The 10,143-nt window shown below is 67.8% G+C and overlaps 1 protein-coding gene across 2 annotated transcripts; it reads left to right on the top strand.

Moving 5' to 3' along the window:
- The first annotated feature begins 2,207 nt into the window (after window positions 1-2,207).
- LOC119878865 (nutritionally-regulated adipose and cardiac-enriched protein homolog) lies at window positions 2,208-9,804 on the top strand. Of its 2 annotated transcripts, XM_038589413.1 has the most exons (6): window positions 2,208-2,633; window positions 2,765-2,800; window positions 5,840-5,966; window positions 7,449-7,572; window positions 9,146-9,181; window positions 9,588-9,804. In XM_038589413.1, the coding sequence occupies exons 3-6, from the start codon at window positions 5,856-5,858 to the stop codon at window positions 9,791-9,793; spliced, it is 477 nt and encodes a 158-aa protein (XP_038445341.1). In that variant the 5' UTR covers window positions 2,208-2,633; window positions 2,765-2,800; window positions 5,840-5,855; the 3' UTR covers window positions 9,794-9,804. The 2 variants fall into 2 exon arrangements, with proteins under 2 accessions (XP_038445341.1, XP_038445342.1); XM_038589414.1 differs by lacking the exon at window positions 2,765-2,800.
- The last annotated feature ends 339 nt before the right edge of the window (window positions 9,805-10,143 follow it).

The following is a 10,143-nucleotide window of genomic DNA, read 5'->3' as shown; positions in this document are numbered from 1 at the left end:
CCTCCTGGCCCTGGTCCTCCCAGATGCCCCAGTGACCCTGCAGCGCTGCCTGAGTGCCCAGTGGGGCGTCTCTCCACACCTCCTCAGGCTCCCCAGGACGGGTTGACCCCTCTGGGATACACCCACACCTGACCTCCTTGCCTGTCTCGGGCCTCACCCCATCGGGCTGCCCCGTGTTGCCAGCCGCGTCGGGATGCGGGGCGGGGGACACTGTCCTCAGCCCCGGATGCAGGCCACCATCAGCACCTGCGCAGCAGAGCAGCTGCCATTCAGACAACAAGGAGCCCCAGCCCAGAAGGGACCCTGGGAAATGCTGGTCCCTTTGCCCTGCCGTCCCCCTCTGACCCGAATGCCCAGCTCCGCCTGCCAGGCCCATGTGGGGCTCAGCCCTGCACCCCAAATCAGCAGCATGGGATCCATGCTTTGGCTTTTCACCCTGAGACCCCCAGAGCAGGATGTAGGGGGTGCAGGGTGAGAAGCAGGGTGGCCTCTCCCCACCCTGGGGCTCCTCTCTGGGGCAGGGTCGAGCCAGGCTGGACTCAATGCTCACACGGGCCTCTTACAGCCCCCACATCACCCCACCCTTCTGCCTCCCCGACCCCCGCTCTGCCTCTGATTCCAGCCATGGCTTCCAAGGCCGCAGAGCTCTGGACCCAGAACCCAGGAGGGCAGGGAGGGGGCACTGACCCCGTCTCTTGTCTGTGTTCAGGGCCTGGGAAACCAGTAGCTCCGCTTCTGCGCCCGGGGCCAGCGGCCTATCCGCAGGGTCACTGTCTATTTCTGCCAAAGGGGAGAGGTAATTATAGCTCAGCTCTTGCCAGCTGGCCAGGCTCTGCAGCCCTGCAGAGGGCCTGGGCAGGGGACGCAGGCCGTCCACAGATTGGCCCCACGGGCGGCCCGGCAGCAGCTCCAGGCCGGAGCAGCAAGGGACTGGACAGGCAAGGGACCGCCCCCCCCAGGGGGGCAGGGGGGGCGCTGCAGCCAGATCGGGCCAGGACCACACTGAAACCCCTCTCAGGGGAGGGACGCCCACAGAGCCTGGCTTCGTGGACCCAGGAGGGAAGCCAGGTGAGAGCCCAGCTCAGGGGCCATAGGTAGAAACTCACTCCCATTTGGGAACGAAGCTTCCAGAGTGAGATTCCAGCAGAGATGCGGGAGAGCACCTGCCACGGGCAGGCGAGCAGGGTGGGCAGGTGGGCAGGGGCAACAGGTGGGCAGAGGGCGGGCCACACTGTGCGGCCCTGGACAAGGACTGGAGGGGGAGGGCGTCCATCCCATTCACCAGGGACGTGCGGCCTTTCGGTGCTAAAATGGGCACATTCCCAAGCCAGCCAGCGTGGTCAGTGACCCCAGAAGACCCAGGCCCCTCTGAACCTCACATCTTGTCTGAAAAGTGGGGGTGGCGGGTGCTCGCAGGGACGCCCTCAGGGGCCTGGCACTCTGCGCCCTTCCTCAGCGGCCTGGCCCCAGCCGAGGGTCGTGCGTGCTCCTGCCTGAGGCCTGGCCCTCCTCGGGTGAAGTGGGAACCCGGCCAGCCCCCCACAAGGTTGGGGGGCGCGACTCTACAAATCGGAGCCAAGTGTGGTCTCCTCGGAAGCTGCCGACAGACAGGATTCCCGTCATTTTGCAGGGGCCGAGGCCGGGGGGGGGGGGGGGGGTAGCGTCCCGCTGAGGTGGGTCCGCACAGGCACACTGGAGTCGGACCCGGTCACTCCGACGGCCGGCGCGCTCCGTTAGCCGCAGCGTGGCCCCTCTCCTGAGCTGACCGCGCCCACCGCGCACCTGGGTCACCCTTTCAACTCAGAACGCAGCATCTACCGGGCACCCACTGCGTGCAGGTCCCCCCAGGAGGGTCAGCACATTCTCTCCGTCTTCGCAGCGTGCTGGGCGGTTGGCGAACAACACTCCATTCTACACGAGGGCCTGGGACGCGGGGTGAGGGACCCACCTGGGTCTCACTGTGGCCAGGGTCTAGGCTAGGGTCCCACCTCCTCACCTCCATCCTGCCTGGGGGCTGGAGGCCAAGGCCGGCCGCGCCGCACTCTGGGGCGCCCCCCCTGCACCCAGCGGACACCCAGCCATCCCCCTGACCCGTGCCCTAGATGCGTGTCCAGAGATGTGGGGGAGTGTCCTTGGAGGCTGCCAGGACAGCTCCTCCCAGTGTTCCCAATCCAGGCAGGCGCCTGGGGCTAGCCGTGAGCGAGCGGTCAGCCGGGGTGTCCCCGGGGGCTCTCCTCTTGCTTAAATCAGAAACGTGTGTTATCTGGGCAGCTGCCAGCCTGCTCTGGGCCGGCCCCCGCCCCGGCGCCCCGGTCCTCCTGAGGGGAGGCCAGCTTGGGGGTGCCCATGGCCTCCTGTCCCCTCGTCCAGCTGCAGGAAGGCCTCAGCGCCCCCCCAACTCAGCCAGGCTGCTGGGGGAGGGGGAGGCAAACGGCCCAAGGCACGGAGCCCGCGCTGACAGCTTCCTCCACGGCCACCCGAGGCCGCGGCCCCGCGGCTGTAATGGAAACTTCCCAGCGGGCCTGTGAGCGGACGGCTCCGGTTCCCACTCTGCGAGGCTCTGATCGCCCGCGGACTGGGGGCCGGGCAGGTGGGCGAGGCCACGCAGGGGTGTGGCACCTGCAGGAGCCCAGGTGCGCCGGGGTCTGTGTGTGAGTGTGTGTGCGTGTGCATGGGGGGCGCCGTGCACGTATGTGGTGTGTGGACCGTGGGGTCCTAGCTCCAGCCTCTCCAGCCCCTGACGTGCTTCTCCCACCTGCGCCAGCCCGGGGCCCCCCTGGAGGAGGTGTCACCAGGACAGGTGAGTGGGAGGATCCCGGGCTGTGGCTCTGCTGGTTCAGCCTCCAGAGCCGCCGGCCGGGAGGAGACCCTCCGCCTCCCCGCGGATCCCCATCCCCTGAGCCCCGGGGTCCCGGGGGTGAACAGGCAAGGTGCAGGGTGCTGTGAGGGGTGACGGGGGCGGGCGTGGGTGCCGAAGCCGCTGCGGCCACCGTCGGGGCTGAGGAAGGCCCCCTCCCCATGCAGGGCTGCACTACTCGGGGGTGTCCGAGGGACCCCTGGTGAGGTGGAGACGCGCCAGCGGCGGTGGTGGTCAGTGGGCGTGGGGGCGAGCAGGGCGCAAAGGCGTGGTCGGCCTGGCCAGGGCGGAGCCGACGACCCCACCGGGTGGCACCACACAGCAAAGGCAGGACAGCGGCCCGGCCCTGGGCTTGCGCTCTCGGAGGTGGGGAGCCTGGTGGTCCCCGTGTACAGAGCTGGGGCCGGGGGGGCGGGGGCGCGGCTGGGCTGGAGAGCCGGGGGACAGAGGCTCAGCGTCAGCGGGCCACACCCCAGAGACCATCGGGGATCTTGTGGATGCACGGCCTCGGCCAGCTCTGTGCCCCTGAAGGACGGCGGGCGAGCGTGGGGCTCCCCACTCAGCACCCCTGACCCGCGGGCCTGGAGCAGGAGCTCCGGGGACGGCCGGGGGGCCCCCCACCCAGAGATGACACTGGGCAGCGCTGTGCTCCGGGCTCCGGCTCCAGGGACCGGCAGGCTCAGTGTCCCTCCCCCAGGCGGAAGCGGAGTGTCCCCTCCACGGAGGTGACTGTCATGGGAGGCGGGCCCCTCGGGGCGTGTCCTCGGGGCCCAGGGCGGTGGTGACACTCCGCAGGCCCCAGGCCTGAGCTATTTTCCGCCCGTTATCACCAATCTGTCCGCGGACACTCCTGTTACACGCTCGCTGCCAGAGGCCCCGGGGCCTCCCCGCTCCCCCGCACGGCCCTGCCCTCGCCCGCCAGCAACAGCAGTGCTCGCCTCCTGCTGTGCGACTGCTGGGGGAAACTGAGGCCCAGGCAAAGGCGCGGCCAGAGAAGGCCCCGGGGAGGGGGGGACGTCCTCACATGGGCAGAGGGTCCTGGGCTCAGCGCCCCAGCAGAGCCACTGTTTCCCCTGAGGGACGGAGCCCGGCCCCACCTCGGGCTCCCCCTGAGCCCCCGACACGCACAGCGAGCTGCCTCACCAAGCCACGAGCAAGTGGCTGCTTGTTATCCCACTTTCAGCTGAGTAGGACCGAGGCACGGAGAGCCTAGGGGGCCTGTCCAAGGTCACGCGCGGTCACACGGGCACGCGATGAAGCTGTGGGACCCACCCCCGGTCACTGCCAGGACACACACAGACACACTGCACACGTGCACAACACACATGCACACAGGCACAGTCATACAGAACACACTCATACGTGTGCTCAGTGCACAGGGCATGCACCACAGGCTTGTGCGATCACACATCCCCACACTACACACTTACATGTGCACACTCCTGTACATGCATACAAATAGCATGCACAAGCATGCACACACATGCTAAGGTGTATGTGCCAGTCACCCTCGCACCCACAGTGCACACACATACTTGCACATATATACATATGGACCATGCACACACTCATGCTCACACACATGCACATGCACAATGCTCAGACTCATGCTCATGTGCACACACAATATGCACACGCATGCCCACACATCTATGCATATGCACACCTCATTCTCACAGCGCACACATATGTGCACACTCATGCTCACACGTCTATGCATATGCACATTCTCGTGCTCACACAGGCACATACGTGTGCACACGCATGCTCACATCTATGCATATGCCACATTCATGCTCACACAGGTGTGCAACACATGTGCACACTCATGCTCACACACACACACACACGCATGCACACTCACTGCTGTCCCCAGCGCAGGGCAGGAGGGCAAGGTGCTGCAGGGCCCCCAGCTGGGTGCTGCTCTGCGAGCCTCTGGGCCTGTTTCCTTACCTGGGAGGCCAGCAAGTTCTTAAGAGAAGCCGTCCTCCCTCTGTGTCCCCTTCCCTGGGCCCACGGCTCCTTCCCTGACCCTATTTGCAATAAACACCCAATGCTGAGAAGGAAAAAACTGCTCCCTTTAGAAACAGTTGAAGCTGCCCGGGCCGTGGAGGGCAGACATCATTATGGGGGTTCTGCACGGCTGTGATGTGGACGCCTGCGGGGTCCGAGGGCTGCAGCCACCCTGTCGTGTCACATCCCCGGGGAAGACTGCATGGGGAGGGCCCTGCTCACTCCTCGGAGTGGCCCGCCCCTGGGGGACCCTGATGGCACCATGCTGAGGACACTGCGGGGGCCTCCCCGGCAGCCCTGCTCAGCCCTGGGCGGGGGGTGGACATCCTTGGAGGATACGACCAGAACGCTCCTCACAAAACCCAAATGTTCACCATGTACAGCTGGCAGGAGCAGGGATGTCCCCGAGGAACCCAGAGCAGAGAGTCCGGGAGGAGCCTGGGACTGGGGATAGGAGGGGAAGGTGGCCCCCACGCCCCCCCCAAGTCCTCTCATTATCCGGGGGGAGGGCAGAGGGGAAGCCCCAGCCTCAATGTCCCCACGTGGACACTGAAGGGCGTGAGCAATCACGGGCCCATGGGCGGAAGTGGGGAGGGGCCACCTCACACCCACTAAGTAAGCGAGGCAAGCCTGGCACAGGGCTGGATGGAGATGGAGAGACGGAGATCAGAGAGTCCGGGCAAGCCCCAGGGGCGCCCCAGCAAGGCCCGGCCCGGGACCCCCCTCCCTCCCACCCCGGGGTCTCCCCATCATGGCCTCAAAACACTGAGAGTGACATAACACACACTTCCTGAGTGGTGGTCGTGCCTTAAGACGGCAGCCCCGAAAGCTGATGACAGGGACACTGGCCGCCGGGGAGGGTGCAGGGGGCTCCGTGCTGGGAGGAGGACAGGCCTGACTGGAGAATTCTCCCTCCCTCTCCTCCGACCAGGCTGCCCCAACAAGTCATACAGTCTCCGCTTCTCCTAGGACCATGTTCCAATAAATGAGGACTGCAGGGCGAGCCTTGAGCCCCGACTCCCCGCCAGAGACGCGACATCAGACCAGGACGAATGGAGAGGCCGCTCCGGGCTCGCCGATGCCCAGGGCGGGGAGGGTGAGGCAGGGGTCTGCACAAGCCTCCACCCCGGGGTCCCAAAGCCAAGTGCACCAGGGTCGGCGATCTGGGCGCCCACTGGGGGCAGGGAAGGGGGAGCAGAGGCAGGACGCATGGCCCCTGTTCTTGCCCTGAGCAGCGCGGCCCCAGGAACCCCTGGAGAGGGAATCACCAGGTGGGGAGCTGCGGGCTCGTGGCTGGTGGCTGGTGGCCCTGGGCCGGTTTGGTCTCACAGAGAGGGTGCGAGGGCCCTGGGAGGGGAGGGAGACGGTACACTCAAAGGTGCAAAGCCAGGGCTCAGGGCAGGGGTACAGCGAGTGAGACTGCAGGGAGGGTGGCCCAGGAAGTCTGAGCCCCTGGGAGAGCGTGGGCGGGCAAGGCAGGGGGGGGCAGGAGGGGGGTGCTCTGGAACAGGGCAGCAACAAGTCTGGATGCTGCCCTAGCAAGGTCACCTTGCAGCCGGGGTGGGGGGGTGGGGGTGAGGGGGTGGAGACAGGACGGCCAGGACATCCTGTGAGGGTACAGCTGGGAAGGGCGCAGGCCAGGCCAAAGGGGGGGCCCGACTTCAGACCTGAGTCCCCACCTAGCATGTGTGCTCGCCGCCCAGCCAGGGCAGGCCACAGGCACAGGTGGCCCAGCCAGGGGGAGGGGGCAGCTGTGAGCAGGGCCACCCCAGGACTCAGTGGGTCTCCTGCCCCCCAGGAGGCCAGCAGCAAGGCCTCCCAGCCAGGAGCCGTTCCACATGGGTGTACTCACACTCAGAACAGCCTCTTGTCCCCATTTTACAGACGGGGACGCTGAGGCTCAGAGCGGCCTGGTCACCCCACATTCCAGCGTGGGTGGGAGGGCAGCCCCTGGGCAGGCACCTGTGTCCAGGCTCCGTCCCTCCCCAGCCTGGGTCTCAGGCTCAGATCCCCGCCTTGTCCGCGGTGAGTGACAGAGGCCCACTGTGGGGCACAAGCCAGGCGCTGACCTCGGATGGCCCGGCTCAGGCCCACCTGCCCCCGGCACCCAGGCCCAGAGGAGAGCCAGGGGCGCCGGGTGCTGGGATTCGGTGAGGTTCTGTGCAGGCGGCTCGGACGTGAAGATGGCCCTCGGTGGAGAGTCACAGTTACCGTCACCCTCACCATCGTTATCACGGACACCGTGGGTGGGGGCACAGCGGGGGCGGGAGACACAGGCCCGTGCGGCCACTGACCACAGCCGCTGGCACCACGAACACTGCCGTCCGGGTGTGATGGCCCCAGCGGCTTGTTCCAGCCCCGGGCACTCGGGAGCAGCCCCAGGGTCACCCTGCCAGGCTGGCGCTGCAGGTGGGGCAGGTTCCACGGGGTCTCCACACCCCCGCCCGTCGGGCCCCCACAGGCGTCGCTCTGCATAAACCCAGAGGCGGTGGCGGGGATCCTGGCCGTGGGGCGCCTCGTCTCCAGCCCCTGGGGGCTCACCTCGGCCGCTTCCCTCTGCCTCCCACCCCCGCCCCAGGAGGGCGACAGGAGGTGCCCCCCGTCCATCCTGAGGCGGAGCCGGACAGAGCGCCGCGGCGTGGAGCCACAGAGGACCTCGAGGCGGGTGCGGTTCCGGGAACCCCTGGAGGTGGCCGTGCACTGTAAGAAGGGAACCCGGGGAGCAGACCCGGGGGCCAGGTGGGGCAGGGGGACACGCGTCCCAGGACCCCCAGAGGGCCACCCGGAGGGCCCGCAGCCACCCGTCCTGTCTCACAAACAAAACCCCAATAATACCCGGGCCGGGGGTCAGTCTGGACAGAGTAACGGTCAACACGACAGCCACTGGCAGGAAACAGCGAATCCAGAGCTGCCCAAATCGCTGTCGATCGAGGGAAGGCCGGTGGGCAGCACCCCCGCGCCCACCCACTCGTCCCCCCCAGCACTGCCCCTCGGCTCCTCCCACACCTGCATCCTTCACTGCCCCCTCCCAGATTCTCCCAGCCCCCGCCGCAGGTCCTGGGGGTCCCGCTGCCCTGAAGCCCCTCACGGCCACCTGCCCTCTCCTCCCCTGGCCCCTTGGCTCCTGCTCTGGCCTTTCCCATGGGAAAGAGGTTCCCTGTAACCTCTAGCTATGCCACGTAACAAATTAGCACAGATTTAGAAGCTTCGAGCAACCCACATTTATTATCACAGCGACCCCGTGGGTCAGGGGTGTAGGCCCGGTGTAGCTGGTCGTGTGCTCAGGTCCCGCAGGGCTGCTATCTGGGGCGGGCCGGGCCGCCTCTCAGCCGAGGCCTGGGGCCCTCTTTCAAGCGCACAGAGCTGCCTGCAGAACTCGCAGACCGCCGGTTCTAGACAGCTTGCCTGATTAGGGCAGGCCCACCCCAGATAATCTGGAGACCCTTTGATTGACTCAAAGTCAGCTGAGTGGGGTTTGCATCTTCCGCTTTACCTTATTCTGCGGGGGAAGCAGCAAGTCACAGGCCCCCGCACTACGGGGAGGGGACGACAGAGCTGAGGACACCGAGGGGTGGGGCTCACGGGGCATCTTAGATTCTGCGCACCTAGCCGGGTACTGACCCCTGCCGAGTTATGGGTAAAACTCAGGCCCGGCACCTGTTAGGGTCTCCCTGGATGGCCTGCCCTAAAGGTCCAGGCGGGCCTCAACCCCTCTCCCCGCGGCCGCCGATCCCTAGGCTGCTCACACCTGCTCGTCCCTCCCGGCTCAGCGCTGCCCCCCACGCACAGCCCTGCACTCCCCCGGGAGCTTCCGAGAGGCACAGACCACAGGGCATGGGGCCCAGGTGGCGGGGTGCGCGGCCCCCCGGGGCACTGTGGATGGGAGGGAGGGTCCTGCCCCTGCCGCTCGCCAGGACCCCTGCAGGCTCCTCCCCCAGGCCAGCACGGGGTCGCCACACCCCAGCTCCCACAGGCTCTGACAGCAGCGCCTCTTGGGATCCCCGAGTCCTGGCAGCCTGAACCCGAAGCCGTGGGGCTGGGCCACCCCTGGCAGGCTGGGTGGCGCTGGGCAGGACGCGGGCCTGCCAGACCCTGGGCTGCCCACTCACGAACCGGGCGGGGCAGGTGTATCTGAGTCGGCCCGTCCCAGGGTGCTTTGTGGGGTCCCGAGGGCACCGTGCAGGCTGAGGATGTGTGTGCCCCCGTGCACCCCCCTGTGCACCCCCAGGCCGGGGGCCCTCCCTGCCCAAGCCCACTCGTGGCTCTCGTTCCCAGACATCGCCAGCAGAGAGCCCGGCACCACCACCAAGGGTGAGTGTGAACCCTCGCCCCCGCCCCCACGCCGTGCCCGGCACCCTCCCCATACACGCCCCCGTGGCTCCAGCCGCCCCCCCTTCCCCACCCTGACAAGGTCACTCCCTCCGCCAGGGTCCCTGACGCACTCCACAGGCAGACCCTCTGGGGTCACTCCCCGTTACTCCGTCCCCAAGGGAGGCTGCCGGGGCAGAGCCAACGGGGGGCTCTTTGGCCAGGAAGCCACCTGACACCCCGCAGAGGCCCCAGGCAGGGATGGGGGTGCTCCGGGCCGCGTGGGGACCACGGGAGCACCCCAAGCACCCGCCCCGAAGGTGCCCCCCACCGGGGTGAGCCTCGCTCTCCCTGCAGCCACCCCCAGCCCCGCAGGGAGGGGGCTCACCCGGGTGCCCCTCCCCGCCAGCGCCCAGCCGGCCCCGGCCCCCACGTGGCTCCCTGTTCCTGCGCCTGTCCGTGTGCGTCCTGCTGGTGCTGGTGCTCGGGCTGTACTGCGGCCGGGCCCAGCCGGTGGCGCTGGCCCTGGAGGACCTCCGGGCCCGGCTCCTCGTCCTCGCCCTGCGCCTGAGGCATACAGCCCTGAGCTGCTGGCACTGCCTGCTGCAGCTGTGACGGCCGCCCCCCACCCCAGGGCTTCGGGTGTGCAGGCCAGGAGGGCGAGAGCCCAGGTCAGGTCTGGGGGCTTCCAGGGGCCCCACCCCCTCCACTCAGAGCCCCTCTTGTTGCACCTGTCGGGGTCCCCCGTGAGGTTTTCTTAGAATTCCACACCTGCTTCAGCCCCCCGGGGGGCCCCCCAGACCCTCCCTCACCCCCGTGGGCACCCTCCTCCATATCCTTGGGCGGGGCCTGGATGTGGCCACGCGGAGCCTCCTGAAGACAGGGACACCGAGCCTGTACCTGTGGGACCCCTCGGAGATGAAAGTGGCCTTTGCTGCTCCGGGCTTGCGGGGCCTGGACCTCAG

This window comes from Canis lupus, unplaced genomic scaffold (genome assembly GCF_011100685.1).
Source record: "Canis lupus familiaris isolate Mischka breed German Shepherd unplaced genomic scaffold, alternate assembly UU_Cfam_GSD_1.0 chrUn_S2012H2211, whole genome shotgun sequence".
Taxonomy (NCBI): Eukaryota; Metazoa; Chordata; class Mammalia; order Carnivora; family Canidae; genus Canis; species Canis lupus.
Note: the sequence above shows the minus strand (reverse complement) of the source record. Positions and strands in the feature narration are given on the sequence as shown.